Below are 22,231 nucleotides of genomic sequence, written 5' to 3'. Positions count from 1 at the left end.
ACACACACACACACATAATTGTGATTATTTCTACTTATGTATTTATATGTGCCATACGCATATTCATATATATAATAGACCACACGGGGCACAGTTACGGAAATTTATTAGAGATAACTAAGTATCTTGTAGGACTGAGCTTCCAGGCTTGAAGGCTAAAGACCATAGTCTTGGGGAAAATCTAGATGAACTGATATAATAGTACATATAGTTAATGTTCTACATCCTAGTTGGTGAGTAGCATCTGGGGCCTTAAAAGCTGGTGAATGGCCATCTAAAATACAACTACTGGTCTCTTCCTGCCCAGAGCAAAGAAGAGTAAAGAAAACGAAAGACTTAAGAACGTAATTAGTCCAAAGGACTATAGCCTACATAATCACAGCCTCCTCTAACCTGACACCAGAAGAACTAATGGTGCCTGGCTACCACTTGACAACTCTGAACAGGAAAATAGAAGGTCACAGTTAGAATGGGTGAAACAGGTAGAATAAAATTAAAATCCATAAAACAGACTAGACTTACTGGTCTGATAGAGACTGTAGGAAGGACTGAGACTATTGCCCTAAGTCACTCTTCTAATCTGGAATTGGAACCACCCCCAGAGGCCACCTCTCACCCAAATAATAGACTGGCCTATAAAATAAATAGTAACACCCATCAGGAATGTGCTCCTTAGAACAATCAACTATATGAGACCAAGAGGGAGACACTGGCCTGAAGACGAAAGGGCAAGGAGAGGCAAGGAAACTGGATGAATAGAAATTCAGAGCCCAAGGTAGAAATGGGGAGAGTGCTGACACATTGCAGAGATTGCAACCAAGATCATGGAATAATTTGTGTATGAATTATTGAATGTAAAACTAATTTGCTGTGTAAACTTTCACCTAAAGCACAGTAAAATGTTAACGACAACAAAAAAGTGATCCTATCCAAGGTGCTGGAGAAGATGTATAATTTGCTACCTTTTTTTTGAAAAATAAAAATTGGAGTCAGAATAAGATTATACGTGTATTTACACAGAAACTCCAAATAGATCCATAAGCAAAATAAAGTTATTTGATGGGGGCATGTAGAGCGATGAGGTGGAAATAGACAGGAGAGAGAAACTTTTCACTGTATATTTTCTTAAATTATTTTTGATTTTTGAACCATGTAGAATTATCTAAAATTAAATAATGCTATAGCTATATTTAATGACATAGAAAACAGGTTCTCATTGCATTACATATTGTTTAATTTGAAGAGCAATGAACATCTTTGTGCTTAATAATTTTTTTCTTGGACATTCTTTTGGATGGATGGATCTAGTAATTTAAATCCAGAGAAAAAACATATTTGATGGTTCTATCCTTTCCAAAGGGAGCTCTGGTAGCATAGTGGCTAAAAGCACTTGACTGCTAACCAGAAGGCTGGCGGTTCAAACCCACCAGCCACTCCTCAGAAGGATGGTTGGGCAATCCTACTTCCGTAGTGATACTGCCTCGGAAACCCAAGGAGGGGTCACTATGAGTCGGGGCCGACTCGACGGCAAACAACAACAACATCCTTTCCAGAATGACTCCATCAATTTATATTCCCATGAACAGTATTAAAAGTATCAGTTTTACTTTTCCTCTTCAACAGCTTTTCTCTCTAAAATCTTTTCCAATTAGAGAGACAACAGTAACTGTTTCAGATTCCTTCCTTCTATTACAAAGAGTTTAACATTTTTAACTGATTGTTTTTATTACTTACAGCCTGTTCCACTAATTTTCCAGAGGCTAATTCCTCTTGTAGCTTTTGGGCTTTCAGTGTTCTTTTTGCCTAAAAAACAGAAACATTTAAAATTTACTTAGAATATTCAAATGGCCATTTAATTTTTATATACTTAAAAAAAGAATTGTTTTATTATTTTCAGAAAAGGTTACTGGTCAAAAATAATCTCATTAAGGTTCCTCGAGCTCCAAGATCTATGACTGTCCCAACATTTACCCTAAAGCAACGATAAGGTAAGGAGGGGCAAGGAAGCTAGATTAATGGAAACAGAACACATAAAATGGAAATAATGAGAATGCTGACATGAATCAACATTTATATCTATGACTGTTTAGAGAACAGGGGTTGTTAACTTCTGTTTGGACCAGGCAGTCTGTGTACCAAACCAGACAGCATCAGTAGTCAACTGCTAAGAGTAAGCTCTCTGCATAAAATAGGCAATACCCATCTGATTTCAGATGACTGACTTCTTCCAGGCAGACCCAGTTTACTAGGTATTTCAGTGTTCAAGAAAGGATGAAATTCAGATTTTTATGTGAAATCGCAAGCATTTTAAACATCAAGTTTAATTTAAAAATAATGCAGCGTAACTTTGGTTTTAAAGGAACAGGAGTGAGTAGGTGAAATCATAACAGAAAAAAAAAATGAGCTCAAATTAAAGTAAATTTCAATTATCTGGAACAAATGCTGTGTGAGACAAAACGGGTCCACGGGCAAGATGCAGTTTGACAGCCAAGAGTTTACAACTTCAGAAAGCTAAAAGCTTTGGTTATTAAGTTGTTTTCATGCTTTCCAATTATTTTACAACCTAAGTTAGAAAGTAAAGAATAAAAAAATCAAATAATAAGAAATTGTTGCCAAACACAGGGCTAGCATACTTTTATTTTTACTTATGTTACTATTCAGTTAAGTCTCTATTACTAGTGTAAAAACACCACCATCTTTATAATGCTTGAAGATTCAAAAACAGAATTGCTAAGTTAGAAATACAGCAACAGTTTATATACTTAAATGATAGTAGAAAAGTAGAGAATTTTGCTTACCAGATCAACTTTGGCATATTCTTCTACAATCGTCATGTGTTCTTCTGGATTGTACCCATTCCACCGATCTCTCTTCCCGTCATAGTCAAAAGTCAGCTGAGGCTGGACATGTTCATCTGGAGCTATATTAGTACCTGTAAATTTTGCTCCAACTCGCCTAGGTCTCTGAAGAACAAAGAATTAATTTTTCCTAAGTACTGGTAGTAGCTCACCAGCAGCTCACAGCAGAATTTCATAAAACCTTTACAAAGATAGAATCAAACTACCATAGAACTTTATGGTCTACTCAATTATCATTTAATCTTCAGCAAAAATTTTTTGATGGTGTTGAACTAAGTCACTCAAATCAATTTTTATTGACTTTAAACCCAAGTGTTAGTAATTTTAAAAAAATGAAATTAAACTGACAAAAAATAAAGAAAGACTCTCTGGTGGCAATTTCCAAAATTCTCAAAGGCAAATGTACCTCAAAACAGTCTTTCTTTTTGTGTGTCATGGCCCCACAATTTTCACATGCTCCTTTGCGATACTTAGTAGTTATCGAATTCTAGAAATGAATATAAAGAAAAAATATTTTATTTATCTGAGGACATTAGAAATAATGTAAGCTCTCATTAGGGTAGTTTCTAATGAAATGATTTATTCTTTCTGATGAAAACCAGTTAGAAGTCTCCACATATTTACAAAGTTTAAGAACTTAAACAATATTAAATTTATAAAATAAAGTCCAGATGTTAAAGTGGTATGCACTGTGAATTTGAAGACCAAATAAAAGGTTATATACATCTGTTTCAACTTTATATACTATTACATTAAGGATTCTTGCATTAAATTCTTAAAATAAAATCTTCACATAAACAAGGACATACCTCTTTTACACCCCTCTTATACCATTCTCCAGATGAGCTATACTGTTTTTGTTTCTCTGGCTGTGGTCTCTGGTGCTTTAATGTTGGTCTTTTTGATGGATCAATATACCATGGTACTGAAGAAATATACTGAGGGATATGAGGGTTGATGTCTCTGTGAAAAAATGTTTAAAAACTTAAAAAAAATAAAGCTTGAAAGTAATTAGTATTAAAATTGCAAAGCTGGCACATAAAGAGCTTAAGACTGGAGATATAACTGTAGTGGGAAGAAAGAGAGGGAAGAGAGCTGATAACTCTACAAAAAACCAAAACCAAACTCACTGCCGTTGAGTTGTATCTGACTTACAGCAATCCCTCCTTGGGTTTCTGAAGTTGTTATCACTACAGAAGTAGATTGCCCATTCGTCCTTCTAAGGAAAGGCTGGTAGGTTTGAACCACCAGCCTTCTAGTTAGCAGTCAACTACCTTAGGCAGTATGCCACCAGAGCTCCCTGATAACTCTATAATACAATAAAAAGCAATTAAGAAGAAAGTAATTTATATTAGAGTTAAAATTTTCCAACAAAGAAACTCACTGATGATCTAACTAATGTGGGAGGAGAGGTGAGGGAAGATAGAGCTATTTTGCTAGTGAGCTAAATTTTCTATCATAGCAAGCAGTTAAGTGAGAATGTCTAGATTAAAATAATGGTTTAAGTATACATTTATATCTTCAGCCAAAACAAGGCCAGGAGCTGATTGTGGAACAGACCATCAATTGCTCACACGCAAGTTCAAGTTGAAGTTGAAAACAATTAAAACAAGTCCACGAGAGCCAAAATGACCTTGATTATATTCCTACTGAATTTAGAGACCATCTAAAAAACAGATTTGATGCACTGAACACCAATGACTGAAAACCAGAGGAATTGTGTGTGATATGACATCAAGAACATCATTCATGAGGAAAGCAAAAGGTCATTAAAAAGACATGAAAGGAAGAAAAGACTAAAGTGGATGCCAGAGAAGACTCTGAAACTTACCCTTAAATGGAGAATAGTAGCTAAAGCAAATGGGAGAATTGACAGGATAAAAGAGCTGAACAGAAGATTTCAAATAGTAGTTCAAGAAGACAGTCAATTATTGTAACACCAAATTGTGCACATAAGACATAGAGGACATATGCTAATACCAGTACAGCCACAACACTGCATTACCACTAACACCAAACACCAGGCTACAGATAATCACATAAACATCTGAGAAGATCAGATGGGGGTCAGTGAACAGGATTATACTCGAGACCAAGGATAGATTCAACTGAGGCTAATCTTGCACAGATACCAGTGATACAAAATGCCTGCAATCCTTACAGAAACAACAGAAGACAGACATAGAACAATCCCTCACAGACAGCCAGACACTGGGAGAGAGAACCAATGAATTTACTGACTCAGGACCATAGTACTGGGGGACACTGGACTCAAATGGCACAATGAAATACATAAAAATCTTGTTCCATAATCTACTTTGGTTGAGTAGCAACTGGAATCTTGAAAGCTTTCGAGTGGCCATTGAACATGCACCTAATGGTCTACTATTGTCAGAAGTAAAGAAGAGTGCAAAAAATCTAGGGCATCTGGAAAAATCAGCCCTAGGATATGATGGACCTCAAGACCAGAAGAACTAGATGGTGCCCGGCTACCAATGCCAACCACTCAGGAAGGGATCAAAATTGGAGATCCTGGATAGAGTGGGAGGAAAAATGTGGAACAAAATCCAAAAACACAGTAATGACCAGAATCACTGGTCAGAGGGAGTCTGGTGGGAACCCCAATACTATGGCCCTGGGATACACTTCAGGCCTGGAATAAAACTCATTCCAAGGGCTGGCTCTCAGCCCAATAGTAAATAAGAGTACACGTAGACCACCAATCCAGGGTGACACACCCAAATACTCTACAGAGAAACAGCCCCTGGAGCAACTGACATGTGGCACCAGAGGGGCAACATTCACATGGCAGAAATGCAGAACACACAGGAGTGCATAACTATGAAGAGCATGGGGGGACTGGGAAGGTTACTGGGAAGGGAGAAGAGGAGAGTGGGTTAGGGTTGGGGATGTTAACTGGGAAGTGAAACCAAATGTACACAAAATGTTGCGTGTACAATGAATTCTGCTCTATACATTTGCACAACTACAATTATAATTAACAAAAAAAAAAAAAAAAAAAAGAAATGGAATTAAAAAAAAAAAAAGACAGGAAAGGAAACAGAGACCAAAATGGATGTCAGAAGAGACTCTGAAACCTGCCCTTGAATGGAGAATAGCTAAAGCAAATGCAGTAATTGACAAGATATATGGGTGGACAGATGGGTGGCCAGGCTGAACTATTAGATATGTCTATGAAGTGGGGAGTGTACCCAAGACCATGTACAGGGCAGACAATGGTCCTATAAGTGTATTTGTATGATCTGAATTCTTAGGTGTGTACTAGAGCTGACAAGAGACAAGGTTGTAGTCACTTCTTGGTCACAGCCAGCTACACAAAGGGACCGAGTAGTTGAACCTCTGGGCTCGGGACCACAGTCGCAGGGGACATCAAGCTCAACTGGCATAACACACTACACAAAACATTGTTCCATTTCCTACTTTGGCGAGTAGCAACCGGGATCTTAAAAGCTTATAAACAGCAATCTAGATCCAACGATGGGTCTCTTCTTATCCAGAGCAAAGAAGAATGAAGAAAACCAAAGATTCATGGAAACAATTAGTCCTAGAGACTGGTACACCATGCGATCCACAGCCTATATGACTATGAGACCAGAAGAACTAGATGGTGCTACCACTAGTCAACCACTCAGAGGGGGATCTATGTAGGAGATCCTGGATAGAGAAGAAGAACAATGTGCAACAAAACTCAAAATCATTTAGGAAAAAAAAAAGGGGACCACATTTGCTGGTTTGATAGAGCCCAGTGGAACCACTGAGACTATGGCCCCTAGCTGCCCTTCGAGTTTGGAATTGAACCCACACCTGTGGCTTCCAGCCAAACAAAAGACAGGCATAGGAGCTGAACATTTATCTGAGGCAGATAAACTCCTTGGAGAGAACAATCATGGGAGAAAGGGCTGTTTATGCACAGGGAGACAGCTCAGGGGGCAGGAGTGCATGGACATATCTAATGGACACAGGGAAGAGGTAACTATTGGGAGGAAGTGGGAGGGGAGCTGTTGCATTGTGGTAAATTGTACTCAATTTGTCATGAGACAAAGTGTATGTGAACTACTGTATGGAAAGTGAATTTGCGCTGTAAATTTTCACCCAAATCACAATTAAAAAAAAAAAAAAAAAAGAATCGACAAGATAAAAAAGCTGAACAAAAGATCTCAAAGAGCAGCTCGAGAAGACAAAATCAATTATTATAATGAAATGTGCATAGACCTGGGGTTAGAAAACCAAAAGAAAAAAAACATGCTCAGCATTTCTCAAGCTGAAAGAACTGAGGAAAACATTTAAGACTTGAATTGCAGTACTGAAAGAGTCCATGGGCAATATGTTGAATGATGTAGGAAACATCAAAAGAAGATGGATGGAATACACAGCCACCCCTCGGAAGGAAGATGGGGCAATCTACTTCCGTAGTGATACTGTCTCAGAAACCCAAGAGGGGTAGCTATGAGTCAGGTCTGACTCGACAGCACATAACAACAACAACAACAACAACAACAACATACCAAAAAGAAGTGGTAGATGATCATCCATTTTAGGAGGCAGCATACGATCAAGAACCAATGGTACTAAAGGAAGATGTCAAAGCTGCATTGAAGGAAGTGGTGAAAAACAGGAGCCAGGAATTGACAAAATAGCCATTGAGATGTTTCAACAAATGGAAACTGCACTGGAGGCACTTACCCAGCTACGTCAAGAGATTTGGAAGACAGCTACCTGGCCAAATGACTGGAAGAGATTCATATGTGTACCCATTCCAAGGAAAGGTTATCCCACAGAATGTGGAAATTATCGAACAATTATTGATATCACACTCAAGTAAAATCTCACTGAAGATAATTCAAAAACAGTTGCAGCAGTATATTGACAACTCCCAAAAATTCAAGGTGGATTCAGAAGGCGACATGAAGCAAGGGATATCATAACTGATGTCAGATGGATCTTGGCTCAAAGCAAAGAATACCAGAAAGATGTTTTATATTTTATCGACTATGCAAATGCATTCGATTGTGTGGGTCATAACAAACTGGATAACATTGAGAAGAATGGGAATTCCAGAATACTTACATTATATTCATGAGGAACCTGTACATAGACCAGGAGGCTGTCATTCGAACACAACAAGGCGACACTGCATGGTTTAAAATCAGGAAGGGAGTGTGCCAGGGTTGTACCCTTTCACCATACCTATTCAATCTGTATGCTGAGCAAAGAATCTGAGAAGCTGGACTATATGAAGAAGAACATGGCATCAGGATCAGAGGAAGGCTCATTAACAACTAGAGATATGCAGATGACACAACTTTGCTTGCTGAAAGTGAGGATGGCTTGAAGCACTTACTGATGAAAATTAAAGACTACAGTCCATAGTAAGGATAACTCTTCAATATAAAGAAAACAAAAATACTCACAAGTGGACCAACAAGCAGCATCAAGATAAAAGGAGAAAAGATCGAAGTTGTCAAAGATTTCATATTGCTTGGTTGTACAATCAACACCAACGGATACAGCAGTCAAGATATCAGCAACATATTGTTGTTGTTGTTGTTGTTATGTGCCGTCGAGTCGGCCCCGACTCATAGCGACCCCTCCTTGGGTTTCCGAGGCAGTTATCACTACGGAAGTAGGATTGCCCAACCTTCCTTCCGAGGAGTGGCTGGTGGGTTTGAACCGCCAGCCGTCTGGTTAGCAGGCAAGTGTCTTAGCCACTATGCTACCAGAGCTCCCATATTACATTGGGCAAATCTGCTGCAAAAGACCTCTTTCAACTGCTGAAGAGCAAAGATATCTCCTTGAAGAGTAAGATGCACTTAACCCAAGCCACAGTATTTTTAATTGCCTTATATGCAGGCAAGCACTCTGGTAGCATAGAGCCTGAGGCACTTGACTGTTAACCAGAAGGCTGGGGGTTTAAACCCACCAGCCACTCCTCGGAAGGAAGGCTGGGCAATCTACTTCCACAGTGATACTGCCTTGGAAACGCAGGGAGGGGTTGCTACTTGATGGCACCTAACAACAATAACATATGCATGTGAGAGATGGATAATGAATAAGGAAGACTGAAGAAGAGTTGATGCTTTTGAGTCATGGTGTTGGCGAAGAACGCTGAAAGTACCGATGACAGCTAAAAGAATTAACAAATGTGTCTTGGAGGAAGTGCAGCCACAAGGCTCCTTGGAAGCAAGAATGGCCAGACTTCTACTTTGGTCATGTTGTCAGAAAGGACCATGCTCTGGAGAAGGATGTCATGCTTGGTAAAGTGGAGGGTCAACAAAAAAGGGAAGGCCTTCAACAATATGAATTGACACAATGGCTACAGTGATGGGTTCAGGTATAGTAGAGATCATGAGGCTGGCACAGGATCAGGCAATGTTTTGTTCTGTTGTACATAAAGTCACTATGAGCTGGAGATGACTCGACAGCACCTAACAACAATAACAATATCATTTAGAGATATGGAGGTATCAAAGGAGACTTGGTGGTATATATGTTAAAGTGCTCGGCTGCTAATTAAAAGGTTGGTAGTTTGAACACAGTAGCCACTCTGTGGGAGAAAGATGTGGCAGTCTGCTTATGTAAAACTTACAGCCCTGGAAACCCTATGGGGGAAGTTCTCCTCTGTCCTGTAGGGTCACTGTGGGTTGGAATGAACTCAATGGCAACAGGTTTTGGTTTATGGAGGTATCAACCAGAAAAACTCAAAAAAAGAAAGAATTAAAAGTAGTCATTTCTGGAGAATAACAATGGGAGTGAAAAGGGTGGAAAGGGACTACTGCTTTTCATTTTAAGCCCTTTAGAATTATTTGATTATTCAATCTTATGAATATTAGTTTGATAAAATAAAAAACCAAAAATGTAAATTGATAGCGTCTTGCCAATTTAAAGAATGAGAAATTGGTAAACTAAGTACACATGGATTTTGAATAAACAGAATGTGAAGAAAAAATAAAACACTTACTTTCCTTCTTCATCAACTTCTGCAGGAGCATTACCCAGTTTTCGTTGTTCTTCTAGCTCCTTCTTCTTTCTCCAGTCCTCTCTGGTCATTTTCTTTGGTTCCTCCAAGCTCATTTCTTTGGACCCAGACAGAGGGGCAGCATTAACTGCTTCCACAGCTGCAGCTGACATAGTTACCTTCTCTACTGTAAGACAAAGAAGAAATAAGCTTACAGTATAAACTAGGTTCCCATGGGTATATCACTGAAATCTTCCAAAATATATCCAGTGAACTTGGAGGACGTTATGCTGAGTGAAACAACTCAATCAAAGAAGGACAAATATTGCATGACTCCACTAATATAAAAAGTCAAGGAAAGGTTTACACACGGAAGGAAACTTTCTTTGCTGGTTACCAGGGAGGGGAGGGTAACTGCTAACTAGGTAAGAGATACGTATTAATCTAGGTGAACAGAAAGACAACATACCAAAAGTGGATGACCAGCACTAAGAAAAGGAAGACATAGAGGAAATCACAAGAGATACAGACAACAAAGATAAATACTATTAGATATACAATTCTGAATTATCTGTAATAACAAACATTAATCTACAGGTGGACACACAGGTAGACAGGCAAGATGATCAAGTATAGATAGGCAAACAGGAATATACCCACAACCATATAGAGGTTTGGCAGATGATACTTTCATACATGTATTTGCATGCAGTATAAAAATGTCCATACACATAGTGAAGCTAATGGGGAACTAAGTTATGATAACTTCTTAGCCACAATCAAACACCTTGAGGAAGGGAGTCACTTTCCACAACCTTGGGACCATGGTCACAGGGAACATCAAGCTCAACTGGCACAACACAGTACATAAAAATATTGTCCTACAGCCTACTTTGGTGAGTAGTGACTGGGGTCTTAAAAGCTTGAGAGCAGCTATTTAAGATGCAACTACTGGTCTCTTCTCATCCAGAACAAAGAAAATCAAACATGCATGGACAAATTAGTCCAAGGGACTAGTGGACCAGAAGAACCTCAGCCTCCATGACCCTGGCAGGAATGCATAAGAAAAAAGGAAACAGGAAAGGTACCACAGGTAGAAAGCAGGAAGAGAGATGTTGCATTGTGAGGATTGTAATCAATGTCACAAAACAAAATGAGTATGAACTGTTGAATGGAAACAAATTTTCTCTGTAAACTTTCACCCAAATCACAATAAAAAGATTTTTTTTTTTTTTTTAAAAAGCATGCTAACAATACATACTGTGGGTTATATATTGTTGTTAGGTGCCATCTAGTTGACTCCAACTCATAGCAAGTCTATGTACAACAGAATAAAACACAGCCCAGTCATAAGCCATCCTCACAATTCCTGCTATACTCGAGCCCATTGTTGTAGCCACTGTGTTAATCTATCTCATTAAGGGTTTTCCCCTTTTTCACTGACCCCCCACTTTATCAAGCATGATATCCTTCTCCAGGGAATGGTCCCTTCTGACAACATGACCAAAGTAGGGGAGACAAAGTCTGGCCATTCTTGCTTCCAAAGAGCATCCTGGCTATGCTTCTTCCATAACAGATTTGTTCATTCTTCTGGTAGTCCATGGTATTTTCAGTATTCTTTGCCAATACCACAATTCAAAAGCATCAATTCTTCTTCACTCTTCCTTATTCATTGTCCAGCTTTCCCATATATAAGACATGACTGAAAATACCACAGCTTGGGTTAGGTGCATCTTACTCCACAAAGTGGTATCTTTGCTCTTCAACACTTTAAAGAAGTCTTTAGCAGCAGATATGCCCAGTGCAAAACAGTAACTGATTTCATAACTGCTGTTTCCATGGGTGTTGACTATGGATCCAAGTAAAATGAAATCTTTAACAATGTCAGTCTTTTCTCTGTTCATTGTGATGCTACTTATTGGTCCAGTTGCGAAGATTTTTGTTTTATGTTCAGGTGTAAACCATACTGAAGACTATAGATAGTCCTTGATCTTCATCAGTAAATGTTCCAAGTCATCTTTACTTTCAACAAGCAAGGTTGTATCATCTGCGTATCAGAAGTTGCTAATGAGTCTTTCTCCAATCCTGATGCCAAGTTCTTCTTCATACAGTCCAGCTTCTCAGATTATTTGCTGAACACAGATTGAATAAGCATGGTGAAAGGATTCAACTCTGATGCACACCTTCCCTGATTTTAAACCATGCAGTATCCCCTTGTTCTGTTCAAATGACAGCCTCCTGGTCCATGTACAGGTTCCTCATGAGTACAATTAAGTGTTCTGGAATTCCCATTCTTCGCAATGTTAACTGTAATTTGTTATGATCTATACAGTCAAGTGCCTTTGCATAGTCAGTGAAACACAGGTAAATATCTTTTTGGTTATATATTTCACACTTCTTAAATTGTTTTTCCCTCACACCTAATTAACATGTGAAGAAAGATGTGTTTAAAATTTCACAGGATTCTTTCTCCCATATATATTCCTTATGTTCTTTCTTTCTGTGTATTGAGTCTCACTCTTTTCTATTACACTAACACTTCAGAGTAAATAGGGTCCTATTTCTACTCCCTTTCAAGGCCAAATGCCTTAAAACTTTCTCTACTATCTCTAGACATCTCTAGAAGTCTCAGACATCTAGACTCAACTTGTTCTCAACTCAGAGCTTTCCCCCTGAAAACTTCTACTGTTTTCTATCTCAATGAATAACAACATCCATCTACTGACACAAGTGGTCCACACATATGTCACATCCATTTCATTACTAAGAATTGTTATTTTCACCTGAATCACATTCATGTTCAACTTCTCTCCATTCTCAATGCTATACCCCATGTGAATGATTACTTTAGTCTCCTCTGGTTCCCTCCAATTCATTCTCCACATTGATGACATTGATATATATATATATATATACTTTTTACCAAATTAGGCACCACAGACTAGTCAAGTTAACACATAATATTAGCCATCACATGAAGACTAAAACCCTCCAATGCAGTGCAGCCCAAAAGATAATGTGAGCCCCAGCTGCAATTTTAAGTTTTCCAGTAGCCATATTAACAAAGTAAAAAGAACAGGTAAAATTAAGTTTATAATTCTTCACTAAATGTAATATATCAAATGTATTATCATATCAATAACCAATCAACAAAGCCTTTAAAATCCACTGTTATTTTACCCTTTTTTAGATCTAGTCACATTTCAAGCACTTCATAGCCTCAAGTAGTTAGAAACTACCTACTGGACAGTACAGTTCCAATGGCTATTTTAATTTTCCTGCAACACATCATGCTCCCTCTATCCACAGGGTTTTTGTACAATGGTATTTTTCAATGACTGGGAGTCCATGAACCTATTCAAAGGTGTTCTTTTCTCCTGTGTCTGAACTATAGAAAACCTACATGATGGCCTAAGTATACTGTGAGGTGAAAACTGGTAACACTAGATATAAGCATCTTTATTATAAATCATTGTAAAATTGTAAGACATGCATTACTCATCCCATTGACAGGTGAAGAAATTCTCCCAAGGGCACATGCTAGTAAGAGATAAAGCAGCACTTAAACCCAAGCCTGACTTCAAAGTCAGTTCTTTAAACCATTTTGTTTTACTCTCTCCACAAAGTACTAACTTCTGTGTCTGCAACATGAAAAATTAAAGCTGAAAAAAGTACTGTAATCACCAAGATGTATTTATTAGGTCCCCAAGCTGTGCGGGGCCTAGAAGTCACCTCTATGTAATATAATAGCTCTCACTTACTAACTGTTAGACTGAAAACACTATTTATCTATCATTTTACATGTATTATTTCATTTAACCCTCATAGTGACCAACCAACCGTCACTGAGTTGATTCTGACTCAACTACCCTATCAAAAAACCAAACTCACTGCCATCGGAGTTGACTCTGTCTCAAAGCGACCCCACTGGGTTTCTAAGGCTGTTAATCTTGACCGCAACAAACTGGCTTATCTTTCTCCCGTGAAGCTGCTGGTGGGTTTTTACCGCTAACCTGTTGGTTAGCAGCCGAATGCTTTAACGAATATGCCACTGGGAGCTCCTTAGTTAGTGAAAAAGGTACTATTATCGTTCCTTCTTAATGGATGAAAAATCTCAGGTTGCCTATTAAAAACTATTAACTCTCTAGAAATAGTACTAATTCAATAGGTGTCATTAGAACATGACAGAGACCATTAGAACAGAAGTGAGATTCTAGAAAGACATTCACATACATGTAAGAATTTAGGACCAGGTAAAAATATTCTTTCAAAGCAAAGAAATTAAAAAACAGCTCAGCGACATTCTTCTAGAATGGAACCAAAGCCTGTCAATCTAAGTACTGAAAGAATCCGCTCCCAGTCTCTCCTCGTATTCAAGGGACTGCTTAGCACAAAGAAAAGACTTTTAAGTTATCTCGGCCTATCTGAGGACGTAGGCCTATGACGGCTTGGACACAGCACCACGTCTGAGACCCAGGGCAGGGTTTTCCTTCACCATTCGGTTCTCACTTGCCTCCCAACCAGGCATTCATCCCCCTTCGCTAAGACATATGTAACAACTGGAAATCTTCGACCCATTTACCGAGGTTCCCTGGTTCTGGGCTCCACGTTCTCAGAATATTTACTTACCCAAGCCAACAGCAGCTGTCTCTAACACCAGATGAAAGAAAAAGAAGCTACGGTTACTTCCGGGCTTCCCACAACCCCCCAACAGCCACAGCGGTAACTTCCGCGGTGATCAACACACACGCATTAACAACTCTTTTGGTCTCGCGTTTGCACCGTTGTCTCGCGAGATTTTGAGCCAACGTGGAACGTGCCGTTCACCCAGTTTGTTGTTGTGATTGAGTTTTAGCTGATTCCCACTATCTGTGACCTCTAGAATTTAGATTCTTTAGCTGCAGGTTCTATTGGAATTTCAGATTCTCAAGGCTCAACTTGGGCGTAAAAAAAAAAATTAATATCGAGAGCAGGCGGCAGCTCAGAGACCAAGCGGCAGCTCAGAGACCAAAAGCCTCTTTAGAAGAGTATGTAGTGAATGCGGAAGTTCGTGACGTAATTTAAAAAAAAAAAGTACCTAAAATTAGTATTGTGTGTTAGGTTTCTAAAAACCAAACCAAACCAAACCCACTACCATCAGTGGATTGCAACTCATAGTGACCTCTCATTGGGTTTCCAAGGTGGTATATCTTTATGGAAGCAGATTGCCCTATCTTCCTTTTGCTGGTTATGAACCACCAACCTGCTGGTTAGAAGTCAAATGCTTCAGGCACTGCGCCACAGAGTTCATTAATTAGTTTTTAGACACTGTGTAAATTGTAGGGGTTGTGGTGAACACAAGCACCCCATTCTCAAGTTTTACACAACAACTAGTAAGAAAGGCACAAAGATAATCATTCAAGTATTATGATTGTAGAATGTCATTGTGAAAGGAATACCGCATGTTAGAACATGAAGTACTATTTAACAACGTGGTCCTGTATTTCCTCATTAGAAACAAATACTATAAAAACAGTTAATTTTGGGGAAGAAAGAAAAGTATTAATGACGTTCCAGTTTTGCTTTAAGATATACATGGAAAATGAAACACTGAAAAGCAAACAGTTTTTTTTGGTAGTTTAATTTCCAGTGATTTTCTTCTTTGTTGTATGTGTGCTGGAAATTTTTCTTAAATAAACAAGGATTTTTAAAAAATAAGCATTTTAAAAACGGAAAAATTTAAAAGCTAACATCCCTGCCTCAAAAGAATGGAAAACAGCAGATGAAGGAATGAAACTGTTAGCCTAGCCTGGAAGTAGTTAGTCAATGTGGTGGTTAAGGTTATATGTCAATTTGGCTGGGCCTGGTTTTGAGTGGCTGGGCAGTTCCTGGTGGTTATTCTCCTTGGTGGGAATGGCAATCATCTCCATGGTGGAATCTGCTACAAGCAGCTGTGTAGCTGCTTTAGGGATGTGGTCTTCTTCTCATATATAAGGAGAATCTTTGGGAATGATCTCTAGCTTTTTAGCATGCTGGGGACCCTACATGGAGCTGAGTTGTCATTCAGCAGTCTGCTGTGTTGTCTACCAAGCTTGGATCTGTAAATGGACTTGAATCAATGGCTTGTGGTATGATTTGGTAATATCTGGGACTGTGCCATTTTACTTGTCGATCTTGGGTTTGTCAGCCTCAGAAGCCAGCAGCTGCCTGAGTGAAGAGATGTCCCTAGCTTCAGTGGGCTGGAAGCAAGAGGCAGAGCTGAAGCTCAAGGTTGATAGGCTTTCACCCAGCCCCTAGAGCCTGGCACTTTCAACTTGGACTTCTAGCCTCCAAAAATTGTAAGATAATAAACTCCTGTTTGTTCAAGCCATCCCATTTGTGGTATATTTCTGTTAGAGCAGCACTAGCAAAACAGTCAATGAATCTCCAAGGCTTTTTTTAAGTTACCTGAAAAAAATTCCTGAATTTTGCTTCAGGATATTGAAACCTAATCATTCAAAATCACAACAAACCTGGCACAAACCAGGAAACAAATTTCCCAGATGAATCTTAAACTGAACTGGACAAGAAAAAAGAGAACAGGCAGGAATGAGTCTTGCAATATTTGGATTCCTGCAGGAGGATCTGATAAAGGTCTAGAGAAGAAGTTACCAGATCTAGATTGTTTCTTGTTTCTAATGCAGGATTAGATGAAACTAAGGTTAATTCCCAACATTCTTCTGTCAGTTTGTTGTACTGTGGGGACCTGGTGTTGCTATGATACTGGACGCTTTGCCAGAGTGGAGCTTCCAGACTAAGACCCATTAGGAAAGAGAACCTGGCCATCTACTTCTGAAAAAAACTGACTAGTGAAAACATTAGGAGCTCTGGTAGCATAGTGTCTAAGGCACTTGACTGCTAACCAGAAGGCTGGCGGTTCAAACCCACTAGCCACTCCTTGGAAGGAAGGTTGGGCAATCTACTTCCATAGTGATACCACCTCAGAAACCCAAGGAGGGGTCGCTATGAGTCGGGTCTGACTTGAGGGCACATAACAACAACAGTGAAAACATTATGAATTGTAGAACATTCTCTGATACATTGCTGGAACATAAGCCCCAGGTTGGAAGGCATTCAGAATACAAGAACTTTTGAAGAACTACCTCTCAAAGTAGAGTTGACCTTAATGATATGGATGGAGCAAAGTTTTTGAGACCATTTGCTGCTGTGGATGTTACATTAATTTTCCAAGGAGGTTAAAACTTCCTCCTGAGTAGGTAGCAAAAGTCCAAAAAACTTCCCAGGAGACATAGTCAGAGAAATGAACATTTATTCACAAAAGAAACAGAATAGGGAGAGCAAATTTAAAAGATAAAGAAAGCAGGCTTACAAACATTGCTAGCAATTCAGCATCCATTGGTGGCAGGCTGGAATGGATCCAAGATGACCGTTAACCCTCTCTCACTTTGCAGGGATACTTACACCTGAATTTGAGGAATTGAGGATGGGGACTTCGTGACTGGGAGTGGAGGGCTACCTGACTGGTTTCAGACTTGATGGTGCTGGTCCCCATGGGGAGGGGGCCTCAGGCAGTGCCCTACAACCACCACCTGTGTATGCACTGATAACATGCTACTGTAGCAAACTTTATGGCTTAAAACTATTCTAAGGACAGGTTAATATGTTACAGGGAAGGTGGTTCATACATGCAGGGGGTGGGCAGGAGAATACATGACAAGGGGAAATAGGGAAATGGCTCGTAGTTCTTACAAGTGTGGCTACCCAAGATGGAGTCTGGGAGCCCTTTTGGAGGTTTGCAGTTACTGACCATACAGTGGATGACCCAGAATGAGAAGCAGCAGCTGTAAACTTGCATTAATAGAATGTGGAATGTATGAAGTATGAAATTAGGAAAATTGGAAGTTGTCAGAAATGAAATGGAACACATAAAGATCGATACATAGACAGACATTTGTGGGTCATGAATTACTTGGTTTGGCTCTTCTAGCCATAGTCTTTGTGACTCCCACCAGATTACTTGGTGGAACTAAGCAAATGTAAGGTTTTTGTGGCCCACCAAGGGAATTGGATAGCTTGTTAGTAGTGTAAATAAGGTACATGGCATTATTGTGGGGGGTAGGACCATGTATATAAGGTGTATGAAACCCTAATGTGGGGATTGGTTAGTTTTGTCATTCTGCTAGGCTTAAAATGAGTCCTCCTAGAGGCAGAAGCAAGGATATCACTACCATCAAGAGAGAAGAGCTGGAGGTGGAGTGGTGTGTGTCCTTGGATCAAGGGGAGACTGTTCTGAGCAAAGAATTGCATCCTGAGGGTGTTCCTAAACTTGAATTGTAGCCTGTTACTTCCCTAATAAACCCCATAATCATGAGTATTGTCTGTGATTTCTGTATGGCTATTCTAAAGAATTATCAAACCCAGCACAGAAGTAGTGAAGGCCATGGAACAGACGGTTGGTGTCAGATTGGTAAAAAAGGTTTGGAGGTTGGCAGTATTCTGGCCTCATAGGAATCAGCCTTGGACTGCTTGGTGGTCATTCTTTCTCCACCTCATGAAGTTAGAGGAGGTCAGAAGAGGATGCCACCCTGTGGTAGTTAAAGTTGTATGTCAACTTGGTTGGGCCTGGTTGAGTGGCTGGGCAGCTAGTCACAGTTATTCCACATGATAGAGTGGCAATCAACTCCATGGTGGGACCTACCACAAGCAGCTGAGTAGCTGCCTTAGGGATGTGGTCTGCTTCCTGTATATAGGCAGCAGCTTAGGGAATGGCCTCTAGCATGTGGCACACTTGGACCCTGCATGTAGCCGTGTCATTGTTCAGCAGCCTGCCATGCCCTGCCAACCTTGGGACTTACAATGGACTTGAATTAATGGCCTGCCATGTGGTTTGGTAACATTGGGACTGTGCCACTTTATTTGTCGGCCTTGAGCTTGTTATCCTCAGCAGCCAGTAGCTGTCTGAGTGAAGAGATGCCTCTAGCTTCAGTGGGCTGGAAGCCCAAGGTCGAGAGGCTTTCACACAGCACCTAGAACCTGGCACCTTGAACTCAGACTTCTAGCCTCCCAAACTGTAAGAGAATAAACTCTTGTTTATTAAGGCCATCCCATTTGTAGTATATTCTTGTCAAGAGTGGCACTAGGTAACCAGAACACACCTTTATGCCCTTTTTGCAACAATGATGAGCTGAAATGAACTGGTATTGGCCATTTTGAATCAAATTATAATATGATGTACTATGCTGGAAATGACAAATTGAAGAGGATTGGTGTCACGTTCATTGTCCAAAAAACATTCTTGAAGTACAATGTGGTCAGTGATAGGATAATTTCCATACACCTACAAGGAAGGCTCATTAGTTTACACGCCAGCCCCTAATGCAAAAGATGAAATAATTGAAGATTTTTACCACCTTCTGCAGTCTGAAAATGATCAAATATGTAATGAAGATGCATTGATAATTAATGGTGTAGGAATGTGAAAGTTGAAAACAAGGATCTGTAGCTGAAGAATATGGTCTTGGTGAATAGAAAATATGGCCTTGGTAATGGACATTGCATGATATAGTTTGGCAAAACCAATGATTTATTCATTGCAAATACCCGTTTTAAATAACATAAAGGGCAATTTTTATTTTTTCTAACCTGGAGTGAGAAAATCAAAAGGGAAGAACACGCTCAGCATTTCTCAAGCTGAAAGAAAAAATTCAAGCCTCAAGTTGCAATATAGAAAGATTCTATGGGCAAAATATTGAATGATGCAGGCAGTATCAAAAGAAAATGCAAGGAATACAGTTGTTGTTGTTGTTATGTGCAGTCAAGTTGGACCCGACTCATAGCGACCCCTCCTTGGGTTTCCAAGGTGGTATCACTAAGGATCAGGATTGGAGGAAGAATCATTAACAACCTGAGATACGCTGATGATACAACTTTGCTTGCTGAAAGTGAGGATGACTGAAGCACTTACTGATGAAGATTGAAGAATATAGTCTGCAGTATGGATTATATCTCAATATAAAGAAAACAAAAATCCTCACAACTGGACCAATAAGCAGCATCACGATAGATGGAGAAAAGACTGAGGTTGTCAAAGAATTCACATTGCTTGGTTCTACAATCGATGCCAACGGAAGCAGCAGTCAGGACATTAGACGATGTGTAGCACTGGGCAGGTCAGCTGGAAGGAACTCTTTCAAGTGCTGAGGAGCAAGGATGTCTCCTTGAGGACTAAGGTGCGCCTGACACAAGCCATGATATCTTCAATCGCCTTGTATGCATGTGAGAGCTGGACAATGAATAAGGAAGACCGAAGAAGAGTTGATGCTTTTGAGTTGTGGTGCTGGCAACGAATGCTGAAAGTACCATGGACTGCCGAGAGAACTAACAGATCTGTCCCGGAGAAAGTGCAGCCGAAATCTCCTTGGAAGCGAGAATGGCCAGACTTCGTCTCACCTATGTGGGTCGTGTTGTCAGAAGGGACCATTCCCTGGAGAAGGACGTCATGCTTGGTAAGGTGGAGGGTTGACAAAGGAAGGGAAGGCCCTCAATCAGATGGATTGACATGGTGGCTGTGACAATGGGCTCAAGTATAGCAAGTATCATGGAACTGGCACAGGATTGGGTGGTGTTTCATTCTGCTGTGCATAGGGTCGCTATGAGTTGGAGACGACTTGACAGCACCTAACAACAACAACATCACTACGGAAGTAGATTGCCCAACCTTCCTTCCGAGGAGTATAGAGGGAGAAAACAGTGGAGAGGGATACAGCAAAGAAGAGAGGAAAGGGACAATAAAGGTATGCATGTTTTTCTTTTTTGCTGTCCCTCTTTTCTTCCTCTTCTCAAGTTAAAATAGTTTCTTCTCAGTGCCCAGTGTTCTGCATTTTGTAAACATTCAATAAATATTCAGTTCCCTGAAATGCTAAGGAAGAAGGGAAAACTGGCACATATTGAGAACCATATCTATGCCAGGTGGAACGTAAAACCTTTGTGAAAGATTAATGTAGATTCTTCTTGTCACTCCTATTATAATAAAAATCATATTAAGCCAATAACAGAAATTGGTTGAAATTTATTTAATATATTATTTTCAAATCAGGGTGACATTTCAACCAGGAGAGAAAGATGTCTCAAAGATTAAAGAATTTACAAAGATTCTTATACTCCATGTTACTGACATGGTTATTGGAAACAGGGACAGAACAGTGTTTATATAATAACAATTTACCCTGAAACACAGATTGTAGTCTGACTTTTAGAGTCTCTGTTTCTTGAATCTGACTGCCCAGATGACTCTTCAAAACATCCAGATGCCTTAACGTACTACACAAAAACACTGTTCTACATCCTACTTTGATGAGTAGCAAATGGGATCTTAAAAACTTGTAAGCAGACATCTAGATGCAACAATTGGTGTCTCCTCATTTGGAGCAAAGAATGAAGAAAATCAAAGATGCATGGAAACAATTAGTCCAAGGAACTAGTGAATCAGAAGAACTAGAAGGTGCCTAGCTACCACTATCAACCACTCTGTAAGGGATCAACATTGGAGATCCTGGAAAGAGTGGGAGAAAAATGTGGAAGAAAACTCAAAATCATAAACAAAAAATCAAGCGGCAGCAGATGAATTCCCAGATGCCATTAAGAAAATCATTGAGTTAAGTTATGAAAAGGACCAAGATTACTGTCTGATAGAGACTAGTGAAACCAGTGAGACTATGACCCCTCCTCACCCTTCAGCCTGGAATTGAACTCACTTTTGTGACTTCCAGCCAAACAATAGAGAGTCCTACAAGATGAACAATTACACCAGGTGGGTACAGTCCTTAGAACAGTTAGCCATGGGGAATCAGAACAGTATTTGCACAGGGAGATAGTTCAGTAGGAAGGAATGCATAGGAAACAACACAGGGAGAAAGTAACTACAGGGAGGAAGTGGGAAGAGAGCTGTTATATTATGGGGATTGCAATCAATGTTATGAAATAAAATGTGTATGATCTACTATATGGAAAATGAATTCATTCTGTAAACTTCCACCCAAATCACAACAAAAAACAAAACAAAAACAGCCAGATGCCAAAGGCAAGATGATTTTTACTAAGCTATTTACTAAAACTATTGTTTGACTTAAAGGTGTCTTTAGGCAACCAGTTCTTTTCAAGGTTCAACGTGCAAAAGAAGATGTCAGGGCAATGGCCTAGGTGGGTCACCCCAACTCCATGAAGTACAGAAATCTGGATTCCATGTGAATTAAAACTGTTTCTCACTCCCATCTTGTCAACAAGTTAATATATAAATCCTGATCTGTGGGAGTTTGGATGATATCTTAGGCTGTGTTCGCTAGAGGAGCAAAGCTGTATACATACATATACATATACATATACATATACATATACATACACACACACACACACACACACA

At 39.6% G+C, this 22,231-nt stretch overlaps 1 protein-coding gene across 1 annotated transcript in view; it reads right to left on the bottom strand.

The window, feature by feature from the left end:
* Positions 1-10,010, bottom strand: part of SLU7 (SLU7 homolog, splicing factor) — a 29,604-nt gene extending 19,594 nt beyond the window's left edge. The window contains exons 1-5 of the mRNA XM_007949909.2: positions 9,838-10,010; positions 3,668-3,821; positions 3,265-3,345; positions 2,799-2,963; positions 1,735-1,803 (exon numbers count right to left, since the gene is read on the bottom strand). Of these exons, the coding sequence (XP_007948100.1) occupies positions 1,735-1,803; positions 2,799-2,963; positions 3,265-3,345; positions 3,668-3,821; positions 9,838-10,007 (639 nt within the window). The 5' untranslated portion in view covers positions 10,008-10,010. The remainder of the gene's footprint in view (positions 1-1,734; positions 1,804-2,798; positions 2,964-3,264; positions 3,346-3,667; positions 3,822-9,837) is intronic.
* Positions 10,011-22,231: the final 12,221 nt, after the last annotated feature.

Source organism: Orycteropus afer, unplaced genomic scaffold (genome assembly GCF_000298275.1).
Source record: "Orycteropus afer afer isolate SDZICR_OR568_19922 unplaced genomic scaffold, OryAfe1.0 scaffold00257, whole genome shotgun sequence".
Lineage (NCBI taxonomy): Eukaryota > Metazoa > Chordata > Mammalia > Tubulidentata > Orycteropodidae > Orycteropus > Orycteropus afer.
Note: the sequence above shows the minus strand (reverse complement) of the source record. Positions and strands in the feature narration are given on the sequence as shown.